Source organism: Excalfactoria chinensis, chromosome 7 (genome assembly GCF_039878825.1).
Source record: "Excalfactoria chinensis isolate bCotChi1 chromosome 7, bCotChi1.hap2, whole genome shotgun sequence".
Classification (NCBI taxonomy): Eukaryota; Metazoa; Chordata; class Aves; order Galliformes; family Phasianidae; genus Excalfactoria; species Excalfactoria chinensis.
In genome coordinates this window covers 9,905,604-9,924,135 of record NC_092831.1, presented here as the reverse complement: position 1 = coordinate 9,924,135, position 18,532 = coordinate 9,905,604, and the positions used below count along the sequence as shown (strand labels likewise).

Genomic DNA, 18,532 nt, shown 5'->3' with positions numbered 1-18,532 from the left:
TTTGGATAAACCGAAGTGTTCAGTAACAGGCAAACACATTGTATCAAGTGACACCAGCAATCTTTGCAGCTTACTAACACAAACAGCTGTGGAAATGCCCAGCCAAAAGCAGCTGATGATTTTGGAGGTCTTACATAAATCCTGTCTCCTAATGAATGAAAAAAAATAATTCAGGTCAAAAAGGACCTCTGGAGGTCAAGCAGTTCAACATCTCACTTCCAGGAGGGCTCAGAGCTGTACCCAGGCTGCTCAGGGCCTCATCCAGCCCAGATTTACAAGTCTCCAAGGATGGGATCATCAGTGGCACAGAGCACTACCTCACACTGCTCAGGTAAATGCCCACCTCCAACTGCTAGTATGAAGCATTGCCCAGGGAAGGTAAGGTGGTGCTTTAGATGGATCAGTGCTGCAGTCATCTAGGATGGATGCTAGCAGAAAGAACCAAACTGTTCTCCTCCCACACTCTGGAGGCCCACAGGGAATTTCCCACTGCAGTTGATGATGCACCATGCCTACTTATGCTAAATAGTTGTTCCCCATGGACCTTTCCCCCACCAAGAGTTTCAAACAAAATCTTAAGTTTTAAACCTTACTTTTAAAACAGACCAGTTGGATAAAAGAAAGGCTCCATGTTTATCTATAACTGCTCTGCAGCACAGTTCGGTCACAAAATCCCCCCGGGATCCTACCAGGTCTCCCACACAATCAGGCAACAGCACGTGCAGGGCTACTTATATCATCCATGTCCATCATGACATGGACAAAAATAGGGACAAAACTGCTTTAGAACTCATTTTTTAGGTGTCAGGGAACAACAAGCAAGGAGAACACTTCATGTGTATAAGCAGGAACTAACTTAGATTCTTAGCAAATACCTAGAATAGTGAGACAAGATGCAGCGTATTACAAACACCAGACATTTGAGGAAAGCATCAGATGAGTATGAAGCTTAAGGGGTTGAGAGGCTGGAGAATACGTTTCAGGGAGCTGGTGCATAAAGATTTTGCCTGTGGAAGTTCAGGGTCAGGTCTTATTTAGGTCTCATGTGAAAAAGAGCGTAATTGTCTCTCGACATCATAAAAGCCGTGTGTGATAAGAAATCTCTGCAGAATCAGCTCAGCCCAGCACAAAGCTCAAACAGCAGGAGTGGAAATCAGAGCTGAAATGCACTGGCACAGCTACAGAGGGAGAGATGCATCCCCAGCCACTGCCTCTGCAGCTCTGGCTCCTGGACTGCCCTGTTCTCACATTCATGAGCAATAATTGGGGATGGGGGGAGGAAGGCAGTGGAAGAAATCAAATAATCAAAAACAAAGTTATACCCATTCTTTACAATGCGCTCCTAATTAGAAATGTCAGGTCTCATTATGAGCCAGAGCTCCACTAGATTGGAAACCCGTTACTCAGGAGAGCTGGATATGGAAGACGTGCATCATTCCTTAAGAAGACGGATGCATCTTTCCCCTCCCCCCATCACAGCCACGGAGTACGATCTCATTAAGTGGGACAGCTGCAGAAAGGAAACATGAGGAAAAGTTGTGTCAACACCATTTCATACATCAAGGTGCGACTCTTCCCTCCCAAAGACTTGATACAGTCATGCCTACTACACACAAACAAGGCTATTACAACACAGTCAAGGAGCGTTTTACAAAGCACCCTGTTCATTTCCCACTAAAATCCTCAGTCAGCTCCATTAACATCAAAGAACAGATCTGCAGTAAAGAAACAAGTGTCAGTTTGTCTTTCCTATGTCTGGACATAAAAGCTCAATGCTGTCAAATCACCATTCAGCCTGGCCTCCAGAGAAATCCCACAGTGTTTCATATTTGTTGGACACGAGCAGTGGAATCTGCATCTATAGCAGGCACCTCCTTATGAGCACCTACTGGTATTCATTACAGCTCTGAAGAAAGGTGGGCCAGGTCTGTGAGGAAAGGGAGCTGGGCTGGAAATCCAACCACTGTAGGTTTTGCCATTCAGGTGACACCACACAGTGAATGCAGAAGTTTATATCTACAGTGCATTGTGTGCCCTGAAGTTCACCTGGCTTCACTCGGAAGGCCAACTGCAATGAAAGAGTCATCCGCATTCATTCTCAAGGCTTTGGCTGCAGTGAGCTCCCTGCAGGCTGCATGGACACGTAAAGCAAACGGATTATTCAGGGCTGTCCATGGTCTTGGAATTCAGAGGAATAAAAAACAAATTAAAGATTCAAACTGCTTTGCACATTGAAACAAAAGGATTCCTCTGTCAGAGCAGCAAGGCAGAATTAAATCCCTCAGAGGGCAAAAGAAACCCAGTCATTACACAGTATTTGCTGTCTTAATGCTACGCTACAAAAATAGGACACTCACTTATCACAGTTGGGTCTTGCTCTATTTCACATCACTATATCTGAGCAGCAAACATAACAAAGGAAGAACGTACTGTGATGCTAAGACAGGGCCAAGTACAGACAACATGTTAACTGTACTTCATACTGGAGTAACAAACCAGTGCCTGTGCTTAGAGAAAATGACCCCTTCATGCCCCTGACTTACAGGGCTGTAACTGCAGTGACTTGTTCTACAGCTGTATGATAAAGCCAGACAGATAGCGTATCTGAACTAGTATGTCTGTGTCTCAGAAAGGCACTCAATGGCATAATCAATCTAGTCTAAGATAAGATCAATTATTTGAATATGCAAAATGACAAGATGTATGGCTACCCTTAAGCTTGCAAAAGCATTCTTTAAAGTTCTTTAATAAACAAGCATGCTCTCTTTAGTTTGGATACTGGAATACTGGATTAAAATCTCATGCTTATGGGAACAGCAGTTGCTGTGGGTACATTATAAACACCATGTTCATCCACAAGGGCAAGGCTGATCTTCGTCATGCAGGGACTCGTCTCATGCTCCAACTGCTATTAAAATCCTACCCTGTAGGCTCACCAGTTACCTTGGGGTGAAAGCTGTCCTCTTCAGAAGCTGATGGTTGCAGCAGCCAACCTCAGTTAACTTGTTATGTGCTTAACCCAAAAACAAATCTCATCAAATGAATAAGTTGCTACACAAGAGGTACAAGAAATTTCATCTCCTCCAAGCAGCTTATGGCAGCTGAGGCTGCTGATTAAGGACAGCAATTTACTTCTAACTGGAACGGTGATTCCGTACAAAAACAGCTCAGCACATCAGCTTACAAGAACTATCAGGAGACTACTTTCAAGCACCCAATATTCAAGGCTGAGCTGCAGAATCAAAATATGAAAGGAGAAAGGAAAAGAGGAAAAAAAGAAAAGAGTAAGGCAACACTCCTCAGCTGCTTTTGGAGGAGGCTAAATTATTCACGGACGTCATGCAAAGTTATCTACATCAAAAACACTTCTGCAGCTCTTGCCCTGGTAGCAGAAAGCAAGCGATGCCATCATTTTGCTCAGTGAAATACTTTCCTGTGTTTCCCCAACACACATTGAAGCCGAAGTATGTGAAACACAAACAAATCCAACCAGCTTCACTCCCGATACCAACCTTCTTTTAGGATATGTGAATAATTTGTACTCCTGCCTCTTTGAGAGTCATTGAGAACTGAAAGCCTGGCTTACATCAGTGCTACACTCAAAGTGATGCATGCACACGCATGAGCCATCCTATTGATAAATATGCCCTCTTATGGGCATATTAAATGTCAAAGCTCACAGATCAGAATCATGAGGGGTAGTCAGTCCTTTTATCTGAGTGTCACTGGAGTTGGTATCGCTCCAGCCTTGACCCCAGGCTCTCAGACAGAAGTGCTGGGGGTGCACAGCAAAGCAGCACAGAAGATACCAGCACACTGGCTCAGAGATGTAGAGGCAAGAGCTGCTGAAGTCAGGCTTTGTTTTAAAGATGAAACCAATATGACACACGTGAAAAATCTGAGACAAAAGTCCATATTAGAGAACACAGCAACGCGACCATCTCCACAGCTCTAACAGACTGCAGGTTCCATAGGAAAGACATGGTAGCTTTGGTAATACATCCTAATTTTGCTATTGATACTGGATTGTAGTGACAGTAGTTCTTGAGAAGGTAAATATCAACACACCCAGCATCCATGCAATTCAGGTACTGACCCTGTCAAACTACCTAAATTTCATCTGCTGAATCCACACAGTGCAATAGGCATTTCAACAGGACACCAGGACAATGAATGGAGAAAAAGGGAGAAAAAAGGATACAGCTTTTGCACAAATGGCTAACAGAAAGAATTCCTCTCAAAGCAAAGAGAAGAGACACAGGGTTCTGATGTACCAAAAACAAATGCAATATATATTACTACCCTATAAATTAATGCATCACAAGTGCCTAGATCCAGAGCTCCACTGCCTTTCCATTTCCCCTGGTTCCTTCCTGCCTCTCCGACTTCCACAGACAGCCTGTCACAGAAACGCAGCTAAAACAAACCCACAGAAAGATGGTGGTACCTCAGTTCAGCACATTCCTGGCACTGCAATTCAGCGTTACCTCAGAAGGAGCTGCAAATAAACTTCCCAGCTGATACTGCAAAAGCCAACAATCAAATGCCTCAGCGACAACTCGAAAACATCACAAAGCAGCCTGAAAACAGCTCCCCTTCACCCCTGCCACAACGTGTTCTGTGTCCTTATGAACACATGCTTTCCCTTCACCCCTGTCAAGCTGATCAATCATTTATCGTATTTCATAGCAGCTTACACTGAACTCGATGTCGCCGTGCTACAGATGCTTGCAGGCTATTTGTTGAAGTTTCACTCTTACTGTGAGCTGCCTCAATTCCTTCACAGTATTACTAAGAAAATCAAAAGGAGAATATTGAGTGGCTGACAAATACACCCACCAGCCCCATGGCACATTCAGTAGCACTTACCTTTGCCTGTAGTCATTATCTGCAGTGCTTCCAAGCTGCTGGGAAGAGCTCTGAGCCCTGCAGTGCATGTCTCTGTAACTTACCCACCAGCAAACTCTCCACCTCCAAAACGACTTCTCCCTATGACCGAGCAGATTGCCACCCCTCCTCCAAAATAAAAGCCTGCTCTGCACTCAGCTGAACAGGACTTGTCCTCCTCTGCCTGTTGGCTCACATCTCTCCGCTTTAAATGTAAGGGTTTAAAATGTAGAGGGCAGTAACATGCTTATTTACAATGTTGTGTAATAGAAAAGAAACAGAGGCAGTCTGGCCCATTTCTGTCCACCACAAGGAGCTAACAGCCCCGATTCAAAAATCACTGTATCATTTTCCCAACCCCCTTGCACACAAAGGAGCATTTCCTTGCTTTTTTTTTTTATACATTTTTGTTTTCTATTTCAATGTGAAAACAACATCCAAAGAGAACAACTCATAATGGAAAATTAATTTGCACAAGTGCATACAGCTTCAGCACAGTGTCAGTTCTAAACCTGTGTTATCATAGCCACACCTCCCAGTCTAATTCTGGTGCTGCTGACAAATCATATGCCACCCACAGACACATGGAGACATCCCACATATGTAGGTTAGTTTTCTCCTTATAATCAACAGGAAAACAGCATCCAGTGCCTAGCTTTACTATCAGCATAACATGGGAATCCAGAATCACTCATTTGCAGCTAATTGCCTCTGAGCTGTCAGCTTCGTTGCCAACCAAGGAACAGAACAAGCTCAACATACAGCTTGTTTATCTTAAACAGTACCTCAAACACAGAAGTAGTTCTGTATTTCTTCTTCACAGACTTTTGGCAGCTGGAATCACCTTTGCTATTTCCACATTGTTTTAACCCGATTACTCTTAGAACTCTCACAAAACCAGGCAACTACTAAAACTGCATCCTCCCCTCACCTTACTCTGCATAAACATACCAGGACATTCAAACCCACAGAGAAATGGCAAGCTTTATGCTCAGGTCCTTCCAGTCAGGAGGCCAAGGAAACCTGTGCTGCATGGATTTCTTGCATTAAGTGGAACTGTTTATGTCCAGCAGCCCCTCTCCATATCACAGCCAATTACAAATCATCATGCAATGCCACATGAAGACAGCAGCAGACTAGCAGGCAATTATTGGCTCTTTCATGCTGAAAACGTATTTGTCCCAGGGGAATAAGGCATAATTAGCAATAGCAGCTACACAAACAATAATTAGCCTGCTGAAAGCTTAAAGGAGGAAAAACTGTAATTTTTGCTTTGAGAGGCTGACTAATTACATGCCAAATAACAAAACAGAGATGCACTAAGCATCATTGAGAAACCCAGCATGGATTTCAACTTCATATTCTAGACAGAAAGGTCCTCTGGTAGCCTAGCAACAAGCAATACTTCAGCATACCAAAGCTTCCCTGCCTTGATGAAACACTGCACGCACTGTGCAAACCTCCCCCACCCCACTGCTCATTTGATTCCTGTATTATTAGCAAACAGTGAAAACAAGATCTAGGAAGAAAAAAACAAAACCAACCAACAAATCCAAAATAAACAATTCAAGATAAAGCAGCACTCATGATTCAAGGTATAGAAAGGTAAATAAATGTCTGAAAATAATTCATATTTTGCGTGTAATAAAACTCATATTCTGATTAGAGATGATTCACTACTTATACATGGGATCAGAATGTGACCTGCTCTTTTAAGGACCTTTACTAGTAAAGGTGAATCAGTTTTTGTTCACCTGGGAATCTGTGTCTCAGGGAGCATGAGTTAAGAGAGATCTTTAAGCAGCAGCACCTGCACCCATCCCACCCATGGCTGGGAGCAGTCCAGAAAGCTTATCACAAACTAATCTCAGAGCTAGAAAATCAGTTTGAATTGTAATTCTCTTGTGACACATTTCATCACCTCAGAAACAATTCTTGCCATCCCAACCTGCCCTGTTCTGCAAGAAGTCAGGTCTGGCAACTGCCAGTCACTGCTATTGCTTTCACTCCATCTTGCTCTGCCCTACCCAAGGAGTACAGATTCCATGTACTCATACATCAGATCACACAGACTCACACTTTGTTAGTAATCTGGTTACAGAATCTAGTAATCAGATACAACCCAGCCCCTGTCCCACCTAAGATGAGGGAGCCATCCAAGGCAGAAAATCTAGAGCAAGCAGATGCATCTCCTGCAATGCCATATTGTGCTGACAGAAGCTTACAGAACTGAAATCTGCACAAACATAACATTGGTTCATCTGCCTTCCCAAACCTCTGGGAAGCTTATGCAGCCTGTGTTGAGCTAGAAATTGCACCATCTGGCTACAGAGAGGCACTAATGTGAGCTTTTCAGACATAACACCAGTTTACCATATTGCCTCATCCAATCCACACCATATAACATCAGCCATAACATACTGGTAGTGCACTCACACTGTTGCTCTGGGCAAGGCCTAGTAGGGTTACAAACTAAAAGGACTGGTAGCAATAGCATCAGATAGGCATCCATAATCAATACTGTACTCTGCCAGATACAAAGGATAAACAAGCCAAGGATATGATTTTCAACAAAGCTTGGCTTCTAAGACAGCCGAGGAAAAGAATGAAGACATGATCTCTCCTGCTCTCAGCTTTGCAGAGGGCACAAATCTGAGAGGCTCCTGCAGCACTGAACTCATGTTTTTCATCTCTGCTTTACCCAGCTCTTGGCAGAACGATCAATTCCCGCCTCTGAACCAGAAATTCACTCAAAATCATTTCTAAAAGTAAGCAGTACATGAAAAGCAGCAACAGACTCTTGTTTAAAAGCAAGCAAAATCCAAGCCTCAGACAAGAAAAACAGAATAAAGCTCTGCTGAGAGCTCTGACCTGTTACCAGTCACACACATCCAAAAGAAATGAACTCAGGAACTGCAAAATACAATTCCCAAGCAACGTGAACATCAAGCGCTTCCCTAATGACAGTCAAGGAAAAGGAAGACAGTTAGCAACACCTTCTGCCCTCTGAATTCTTCTTAGTACTGCTAGGAATGCAGAGCTGACCACCTGAACATCAGTTTGATTGTCTGCAGATGTGAAGTGGATGTTCCTGAGTTATCGTTCATGCTCGTTTCTCTTAGCAGTTTTGCATCCATTTGAACGTCTCACCAATAGAAAACTAATGAAGACAGCAAAAAGAACACAGGGATTTCTACTCACCACTCGAGCTCTGGATCATGTTTCCAGATTTTTGGACCTCGTCAAATTTTGTGAAAATTACATTCAATCTGTAGGTTAAAGAAATAAATCCACAATCAGTAGCTGAATTTAATCTTTAGGAGCCTTCTAATTCAAGATGTTACAGGACAAATTTCATGCCAACTCAGGGCATTGAGAACACTGTCAGAAACATCAAGGGAGAGGGGAATTACTGTAAAATCCAGAAAAATAAAACCACAACACGCAATGGCTGATAAAAAAACAGAGGAGGGATACCACAGAGAGGAAAGAAATATGACTGGAAATACAACCCTACCGAAGATGTGGCAGATCTCATTATAAATACATCTCCAGTTCATGATTACTTTGTCTATTTTTAACGATTTGCAGAAAAAAAGTAGAAAAAAAAAACGCAAACTTTGCACAATACTGTTGTTTGGCCCTGACATTTCTTTCCTAAGCATGTCACAGGCCCAGTGGAGCATAAGATCTTTACAGCATCTCATTATTCCTTCCTAGAGAGCATACTCCTCGAGGCCATGCTGCAGCAGATGTTTCCACTGGAAAACAAGAGACAGCAGCATTCCTTCCATCTGTGTGCCTCTGAAACAGCCTCTCCCCATGCTCCCCCTGTGCACTGACACACTGACATCTATGCCATCCTCAGGTCTAATTACGCTCTGTCCTGCATTCTAGACACTAAGCGCACGTAGGATGGAAGAAGAACTCTGACCCCAGGAAGAGGTTCAATCATGAAGCATGTGAAGCCTCGTAAAGGAAAGAAGAAAAAGAAGCCCCAAACAGTTAAAATACAAAGACATTTTCAACATACCGAGATTGGGGTAACCCTTTTTTACTGAGATCAGCCCTTACACGTTCACCAACATGTCTGTAAATTTCCACAAGGCTGTTTATTGCTGCATCTCGAACCTGAAAGAGAGATGTGAGAGAAGTCAATCATCTACAGTTTAAATAAATAGATCCCTGCCCTGCCTTGCCTCGGAGAAAGAAATTTGAGTATTTCTCAGCAACAACAGCTGCCACTATATGCACCATCACAGCATTCACAAGAGCTTCCATTCCTTCCATTCAGATATTAGCAGGATCAGGAGGTCTACCTTCACCCAAACTTCTGCACTGACGATAAATGTATATCAAAGGGTAATCACAATCACCCAAGTCACCACATGGAAAACTGACTGAGGCTTAGTACTCAGCTGGCCTGCTATGAACAGAACAATTTCCCAATCAGAACTGCCCAAAGTATTCCTGCAGCAAAGCTCGTTCTGACCCAGATGACATTACCCAGCAGAAGAAAAACAATATACAGAGAGAAATACATGCGACAGAAGAATAAAGGCATAACAACAGTGGTAGCCTTGCTGTAGACTTTGTGGCAGTGCATACGTCTCCTAGCCCTGAGTTACATATTTCCAGTGAGGTCCAGACAACAGCCAAAGAAGCAAAACAAACAAGCAAACAAACAACACAAGACAAGCACTAAAAACTCCCAACTCTCTGGCCAGTCTCTGTCTGATCATTAAACAAACTCACTGTGACACAACAGAAAAACAGTATCACTAATGGCTGGTTGCTTACTTTTGAGTGTCCCGGGACCCTAAGTATCCCACTTTGCCAGGAGCAGAGGCTGTATGAACAAGTGTAATTTTACGTATCTTCCTGGCTGATCTGCAAAACTGACTGCTGGACATATCTTTACCTCCCACCAGAAGAGCCAGAAATCCCAATGCACTGACACACGTACATACCAACACCTCCTCCCTCAGGGAGCAGATAGGTAAACTATAGGCTGCCTCTACCAGCCATGCACTCACTTCCAATATTAACCATCCCCTCCACACACCCTCATTCAACAAAGGGGGTTCTTAAGGCTAAGGCTGGTGACTGACTACACTGAAACCACCAGTGCAGGAGCAGAGCTGCAAAGGGCACGAAAGAAAGCATGGCAGCACACCAGCACTGGGCCTGAACACACCAGGGCTAGATACGAGGTATTTCTGCAGGGCCAAACTAAAATTAGTGTTAAATTATTTCAATAGTAATTACAGCAGATGCTCACTGAGTTCCATAAGCTGTTAAAACTGTACTAACTAAAGCCAATAAAACCTGAACACCATTCCTTGTGAAAAGGGCAATAACAAAACAGCTTCTGATATCCACAACAGAAGGGAGAAAGTACCACGCTTGATGGAGATCTTTGTTTCTCCATCATGTTTCACCAAGAGAGGGCAGCATTGACCGAGCAAATGGCCCCGATGTCCCAGAGCTCAGAAGACCGTATGCTGCTTATGTCAGGCTGGTGTATGACCAGCTCAGGCATGAACTTTGTGCAGATGAGGTGGCGCAGGTCCCCGTGAGATGAGTCAAGAGATCAGCCTCATTTCCCATGGGAGCTGAGATCGGGCTGTGCCAGGCACATGAAAGGCAGCAGTGAGGGAACAGATTTCAGTCCCCTCACAGCTTTCTGGTTTCTGCAACAAGCTCACTGATGCCAGGACCACAATGCCTCTGTGCAGCAGCAACTCAGCATCCTGAACCTCAGAGTAACAGCTCAGTCACAGCTCGAGAACAGGGAGGACCCTTAACCTTACACTTCCTTAGAAGCCTTTGTGAAGGAACCAGCTTATCCTCCCTGCAATGGCAAAAGCAGCAGGAGAAGCTGCTTCCTACTTGGCCCTCCTCTTTAGCAAGGGGAGGTTCCAGAGCCAGTACAAACCCATTCCCCAGTTGTCCACCTTACACTTGCCCTCCAGCTATATTCCCACTCTAAGCCTGGATCATGAGCACTATCCATGTTGGATGGAGATCTGCAATATTCAGAACCTGTAGGTGCCTGCATTACCTGACATCCATCTCAACTCTGCTTCCTCACCACCCCCACCCCAATGCCAGCTTTGCTCACATCCGATTTCAGATTAGGTTACAAGCTCTCCTTGGCAAGAGAGCTCTCTCCTATGCAATAGAACTGAGGCAACCCCAACTTAACAAGTTAAAATTGTAACAAAGATGGCAGACAAGATAAGGACAACCACATCTTCCAAATCAGGATAGAAAGCACATAGAAGAAGCAACAGATATTTACTGCAGTATGTACTGCTGATGTAAGTTTCTTATACAACTTATCTTCCCTCTGCCCCTTGTTCAGAACCTCCCATACAAGCTCTGGCAGTGCACATGGCCAGGCTGTCAGTCTGGTCCCGTTTGCCCTCCCTGCCCAGACTGGTTCTTATCTGAAGGTAGACAGATGCTTCACTGAGCCCTGCAGCTTCCCCTGCACTCAGTTTTAAGGTGCAGGAGCAGCTCTCTTCCCACAGAGGTTTCTGTTCTGTTCCATATAATCTGCAGATTGATGCTATTCCGTTGAACTTCTGATGCTATTGTAGGCATGCTTCAACTCTGAGCCACTCAAAAGCAACCAAGAGCTTTTCATAAACATCATTCACCAACAGCAGCGCATTTGTCACCTAATTTAACAGCCAGAACACAGAGCCCCACCTACTGACAATGGCGCTCAACACTACTTTCAGAAGCAACTCACAGCAAAAGCTTACCTGGCTGTTTGGATCTCCAAGTAAGTTACATATATGTGGCACTATCTTACTCAGTGTTAAACTCTGAGCTCCAGATCTGAGAATAAAGAACAAAAAGGGCATTGGTGTGAACAACAGAGCAAGTCTGCAAGCGTAACTTAGATCTGGAGGAGGTTCTCACTTACGCATTGAGAGTTGCAATAAGGCAGAGACAGATCCCTTCTCTTGTCCGGAAATTCTTGTGTTTGAATCCTCCTAACATCCTATCCCACACGTACTGTGGGAGACAGAAAAGAAAGTGAGACAGAAAACAGGAGGCCAGGAAAGAGATCCATTCTTTCAGCAGACATGCACTGTAACATTTTTGGATGACAAGCTTTATATCCATCCAAGCAGAATAAGACAACAAGCAGTAAAAAAAACCTTTTTAAGTACGACTAGTTCTTTGCTGAATTCATAGTAACTTGCCATAGACTAAAATAACGTGCACTATACAAAGCAAGTGCCTTCCAGCACCCAGAACAACTACACTGACTGCCTCTCACACACCACAAGGGGCTGTGAAGCATACCTGAGGATTAGCAGCCTGTTCCATGATTTTCAGCAGCAAGGTCTGATCCTGCTCCCGCACAGAGTCCTTGGAGTCCCCCAGCCTATCCAGCAAGCTGGGCAACACTGCAAAAAGAGAACAGCAACATCCACATCTCTCAGAAGGAAAGCACCGCAGCTGCAAGGCCCCTTATGGGAAGGTGAGACATCACTAACTGTGCCACGGGTGGGACAGAGGGGAAAGGCAGCATTACACCCAGCCCTTACCTGTGCCAATCTGGGCCTTGAAGCGGTCCTGCAGGCGGGACACCAGTGCGGAGATGATGTCGATCCCCAGCAGCACCACCTGGAAGCAGAGGACAGGGGTCAGCACGAGGCTGAGGGCCAGGCAGGATGCAGATCCCACGGCCTTTGCTTCGTAGGTCACTGAGCTCTGTTGCCAAACCCACTCTGTTGTACACGCGGTGCGTGCAGTGCGCACACAGACCGCAGGCGGTGCGACTTCGCTGAGGCGATGACGGGTGCTGCCGGTAGGGGGCGCCCTCCGCCGCCACTCCCGCCGCGCGGCCCGGCCCCCTATGCAAATCAGGCGGCGGACGGCGCGGAGCACGCTGGGTAGCGCCCCTCCGGCCGACAGAACGCCTTCAAACGGGGCCAAGAGAGGAAATAAGCGCGGCACGGCGGGTTGGCGATCCGCGGAGCGCGCCCCCGAGCCGGCGGGGCGCGCGAACGGCGCCGTGTGCGCGCGTCCCCTCACCCTGAGCGGCGGCGCGGTCGGATCGTGCTTAGGGCGGGCGCGCGGCAGGCGCCGCCAACCGTCCTTATCTTGGGGTTGCGCGGCCGCTCGATGAACGCGTGGTGAGAGCGGCACTGCTGACGCCTCGGCAACACAACGAGCGCCCGCCTGCGCGCGTGGCGCAATTTTTGGAACCTCGCACCGGCGCGTCAGCCCGGCACGGTTTGTTTGTCTCGGGGCTGCGCACACAGCTCACGTAGCGCCCACAGCTGCAACGGCACCGACACGCTGCACGGCGGTCGCCGCGTTCCCTCGTGGGCTGCACTTGGAGCTGAGCGCCGCCCCGCACTGATTGCTAAAGGGCAGCTCTGTGCTCCGCACACTCACTGCTCTGCAGCACAGCTGGCTCCACACCTGAGCAAGGTCACAGCTGCAAAGAGCTGAGCAGGTAAATCGCCGGTGACAAACTGCTGTTCGGTCTGCAGGGCAGGAGCACTCCTGGCAATCGGGACATGCTGCAGCTGAAGGCAGAGTCCATTTTAATGCAAGCTTCTGCCTCAGCTCCCCTGACACTGCTGAAAGCCAGCAGCAGCAAACACTGTCCTAGAAATGTAGTCCCATCTCTGCATCTCTCTGTAGGTAGAGCTACCTGCACGGAAACAATGCCATCCCAGAAAGCAATGCAATGCACCTGCACTGCCAACTGGTGCTGCTTTTGGCTCCTCCCAAGTAGTTAGGAGTCACAAACACTGCCACTACCCCATGCACAACTGCTGCCAGCTGAGCATTCACACAGCCAGGTCCTCAGCCAGGAAAATGCAGCTGGCCCTGCAAGCACTGAGGAGATCACACCTGTGTGTCAGAGATGGGTGCAGCAGGCCTGCTCTATGTGAGCTGCAGTTGTGCAGACAAGGCACATCTCAGGAGCTCAAAGGCAGCACGAAGCATCATGCAGAACCACAGTAGCTGTAGCAGCTCAAAGCTCCTAGCACAGAAGTGCTGACCCCAACTCCATCTGTAAGATGTACAGGAACAGAAAATGCTGAGCATGCCGTGGATGGAAGCAAAGTGCTTTGAGGGGTTAGCTAGCACCTGGAAGAACAAGGCAGCTCAGCAGAGAAGCAGCCAGGGGTCTGCAGGGGAGCTGAGCAGCTGCTGCTGTGAGACAGCCATAGAAGACCAGAAGGAACAAGGCAGAGGGCACGCACGAGGTGTCAATGTCCCTTCCTGGATCACAGCCAGTGAAGCTTTTTCTTGCCTTGTTTGGGAAGAACACTTATAATTGTGCAATAGCATTTTTTAGCAGCCATTACTTTTGCAAAGCTCTGGAAAGACCCCAAGAACTGAAGATCCCACCAGCAATTTCCAGCCCTGCAAGCAGAATGCCTGCACAGGATCTACACACACCCATCTCCAGACTCTGCCATAACCTACAACACCTTATCATCCCACAGCAGCAAACTCCATTGAGAAAAGAAGCACTCAAGGTACTCTGCTAGCTGCAAAAACTGCATGGACAATAACCCAAGAGATGGATGTAAGGTACAGAAAGAAGCCACAGCAAGCAAGAGGGGGACTGTGCCATCACAGAGGAAGACATCACTTCAGCAGGAGCCTTATTCCTGTGAAGCTGCTCCTTTAGCACCATGAAATCTGTCAGCTTGAGCAGGCTGCACGACAGGGTCACTGCCAGCAGGTCTTCCCAGAGAAGAGCTGAAACAGCCACGAGTCAACCACAAAGGAAGCCTGTAATGACACAAGGGCAATGGCCTTAATTCTGCTCAATTCCACCTTTGATTATTACAAAATTCCTGCCTGGAGTTCCCCCTTGGTTTCTACCAGAGTCTTCACTTTTTGTTGCTAAAGGCTGCTGAAAAGCACTGTTAGCATCCTAGCATTCCAACTGCCAAGTGAAAAAGCACTAGGTATTATACTGGGCAGTAGAGCTGGAAGGAAAGGTGGGAGCAATCAGGCACAGCTCCTGGCTCAGCATTCAACCAGCACAGAGCTCCAAGCAGTTTGTAATCCATGCAGGTCTGTTCCAGCTATTATCACTATTATCTTAACACCTGGCAAATAGCTTTCAAGAATTTGAAATATCAGGTCTGGAAAACAGCAATCAAAAAGGAAATCAGCATCCTTCTGCTTCCTGAATACGTTCCCTCTCTTCAACTCCCACTGACCTCTGAGCCTGTCCCTTTGCCTTTTTGGCTGTCACTGATGAAGATGTGGAGCAACAGCTGAAGCGCTGCTCCTCTGAGCTCCCACACGAGAACAGAACATCTGTTTTCCTCCCTCAGACAGCAAACAGCCTTTTCGTTGCTTCCAACAGATACTTAATTCTATGACAGAATAGCAAAGCACAGTGCATCTACATTAGGGCACACCCCTGGGCCACTGTGGTGCACAGCATGCGGTCAGAATCCCAAAAGGGTTTGGCAGCCTCAAGCAGGCTACCTACCCCAGCTATTGGGGGCCGAGCCAGCTGCCCACAAGCAGGGTCAAGGCTTCTCACCAGGGCACCAAAGCAGCAGATGCAGAACACGTGCACCCAGCACCACAATTCAGCGATGTACTTGCAGCTTTTCTAACAAGCTATCTGGAAAATCCAGTTACGTACAGGTAATATCCCCCACCTGATATTCCAGGTCTGAAGTAGGTGGCAGTCATCACCACAGAGCAGCTATTCAACAGAAGATACCTGGAAGGAGTTAGATTGCCTTACTGCAGCCCTGCTGGAAGCCCACCACTACAGCACTCTCCCCCACACCAGCAGCCTGGCAATAGCTGGGTCAGGGTCCAGCAGGCACATGGATGGGCTGATGCTGCTGAAGGCACACCCATTCTTGCAGCTGAAGCGTTCCAGTCTCCAGAGCTGCTAACCCAGTGAGACATATAAACAGGTGAGGCAAATGCTTCCTATCGGTGCTCCAAGGTCTCTGCCTCACTGAAAAAAGCACTCTTAGGCTGGAGATGCACAAACAAGCATCCCCCAATTCTTGTGGATTAATATAAGAAGGGAATGAATTCAATGTTTAACTGAGCCATTAGCTCTTGGATTAATGATTTCAAATGGAACTCTTAAGAAACAAATACCTCAGAGGAGCAAAAGCTGCAAGCACAATACAAGAACTCACTCAGTGCAGGCTGTGCACAATGCTGGCACTCTGGGAAAGCACCAAAGTCTGCAAAGGAATCAACACAATTCCAAAGAGACAGAAGCTCTTCAAGTCTTGGAGCCAGCCAGGAGCTCGACAATAAGATCAGGTTGTGGAGGTCTCCAGGAGCCAACCAGTTCAACACGCTCCCATCCCACTGCTCAAATGTGGATCAGGTTGTTCACATTTATACTGTTTTGTTTTCAATCTTTCGGCCTTAACCTCCAGGCCTTCAACTGCCAGTGATTTAAAACATGCATTAAAACTAGAAACAGTTTTATGTATTCTAGCAAGAAGCAGCCCTGTCCATTTATGAATGGATTTAATGAGCTCCACTATCACCAACACCAAGACTTTGCTAGCAGATTGTGAAACAGATTTGTTTTAATCCCTCTGTAGGCACAGAAGCACATAACAGACAACTCTTTGTAGTCCCCCCGAGGCTCCAGCTATGTGATCCAATCCACGACAATCTTGGATTTCTAGTTTTCTGTAGGTACCAACTACCAAAGACATGGACCAGGCAGCGTGTCAGTGAGTGCACATAGCGTGTGTGTGTCAAGTTCACTGCCAGCCAGCCACAGCAGGCACCGGTACATTCCTCGCAGTAATGAAAAGGCACAGCGCTTTTGGTTTATTTACTTGGGAGGTTTTGTTTAACTTGACAACATCTGATAAAAGTAAAAAGTTCAAAGCCGTACACAGCGATAGGCTCCAATTACTGCTCCTCTCTATCAGTCTGTGTCAAAGCAGCCTGGCTCAGGAAGGAGGTTGCTGCCTGCCAGCTCCTTGCAGTATGCGGCACTGAGAAGAGGAGGTTGAGTTTCACAGATAGCAGCTCTGTCAGGCTGGGAAACAGCACTTAGAGAAACAGGAGTTCAGATAAGGCAATGCCCAAAGATAGTGCCAACACACGTAAAATGCTTTCCTGATAACACTGCTCCTGCTGCTGATTTAGAGATCCAACAGCAGCTTTTCCTTCAGTAGAGGCACTGTAAGAAAAGCCCTACTCCTCAGCTGCAAAGTCTAACACAAAAAGAATGACATCAACTGATTAAGGAGGGAACCCAACCACAGTCGTGTCTCTGTGCCCTTCATCTATTTCCTCCTGTAACACAGAGCTAAGAGCAACCTGGCAGGATGGGGGAAATATAAACTGATGTTTTTCAAGAGCTTTCATATCCTCATCTGGAACTACAGAGCATTATTACTACCATAAACTTGTCATGGTGAGATCTAGCAGTCCCATCTGTATGTTGGAAGAAGTGTTGTTTGGCTATTCCATATACATCTGCCTGCAGTGCTGGGGCTGTGCCAGCATGCAGTCCAGTTATAAAGTTCAGCCTAAGATCTATACATGCAGGGGAAAAAAACCCACGCAGAGCTACTCTGTGCACTCACATCACCATTTAAAGACATTTCTCCTCTCTCCTTCAAAGGACTTAAAATGTTTTGAGAGCATATATATACATTCTGTTCCTTCTCTTCAAATTCATACATCAAAGAAGATGCCTCAAACACAAAGCACCATGGAAGCAAAGCACAGATTCTTCATTAACTCTTTCTAGAAAGTAGCTGCAAGAGACACAGGCCTTGCACTCTTCTGGCACATTTTGACTTTCTGTCAAGCAAACGGTAAGGAGTTACCTGTTCCAAGGAACTTGCTTTAGCAGGGGGTTGAACTAGATGATCTCCGGAGCTCCCTTCCAGCTCCTACTGCTCTGTGATCCCAAGCTGGGGCTTGCTGCTGCAGGTCTGGTTCTGACCCATCACACTGGCGCAAACCCGGAGCATGAGGTGGTGCAGTTGTCTGCACCCACATCTTTCTCTCCAGAAACAGTGCACAGCAATCTGCACTCACTGCACATTTCTTACCCGCAGATGACTTCATTCAGCCCTTCAAGGCTACCCAAATGTTACTAGGAGGGAAAAAAACAGTTGCAGAAACACATTTTTGGATCCTAAGCTATGCGAGTTCACTGGGCAGCCTGGATGCTCTTTCAAGTCGCCCAATTATGCGCTGACCTCACGTACGCCTTGCTGGTTACTTGGATGAAGTGACTCATCAAATAACCCAAGAGAGTGAAAACTTGTTACTCTGTAAGACAGACTAATTCCGTTGCATAGTTTTACCACAAAATTCCCCTGGTTCACTAAATAATTTGGACCACAAGTCAGGATATGGCAGCACCAGCACTTCTGGTGTCATTTGTACTCAGCAAGAAACAACACCATGGCAAAGCAGTCTCACTCCCTGCTCCTCAGAGCTTAAGCTGAAATCCCTTCTTAAAAGGGCTTGAGAAGGCTGTAATACCCATCAACACCAGCACTAATTGTATTGTTCCTTTTGCCTGTGTGAGGCAGCATGCAGGCAAAATAACATGCAAGCCAATAACACTCTTCCAGTTGACAATGCCTCTGTGAGGACACGGAGAGATGCTATTTTGCTT

The 18,532-nt window shown here is 46.4% G+C and overlaps 1 protein-coding gene and 1 non-coding gene across 2 annotated transcripts in view; one reads left to right on the top strand and one right to left on the bottom strand.

Annotated features, from left to right (window-relative positions):
* CLASP1 (cytoplasmic linker associated protein 1) overlaps nt 1-18,532 on the bottom strand; it is a 146,019-nt gene that overhangs the window by 100,749 nt on the left and 26,738 nt on the right. The window contains exons 3-8 of the mRNA XM_072341864.1: nt 12,456-12,534; nt 12,211-12,314; nt 11,825-11,916; nt 11,661-11,736; nt 8,921-9,018; nt 8,089-8,156 (exon numbers count right to left, since the gene is read on the bottom strand). Of these exons, the coding sequence (XP_072197965.1) occupies nt 8,089-8,156; nt 8,921-9,018; nt 11,661-11,736; nt 11,825-11,916; nt 12,211-12,314; nt 12,456-12,534 (517 nt within the window). The remainder of the gene's footprint in view (nt 1-8,088; nt 8,157-8,920; nt 9,019-11,660; nt 11,737-11,824; nt 11,917-12,210; nt 12,315-12,455; nt 12,535-18,532) is intronic.
* Nucleotides 13,003-13,120, top strand: LOC140255200 (U4atac minor spliceosomal RNA). The gene has a single exon (XR_011904432.1). It is a non-coding gene; the product is annotated as a U4atac minor spliceosomal RNA (small nuclear RNA).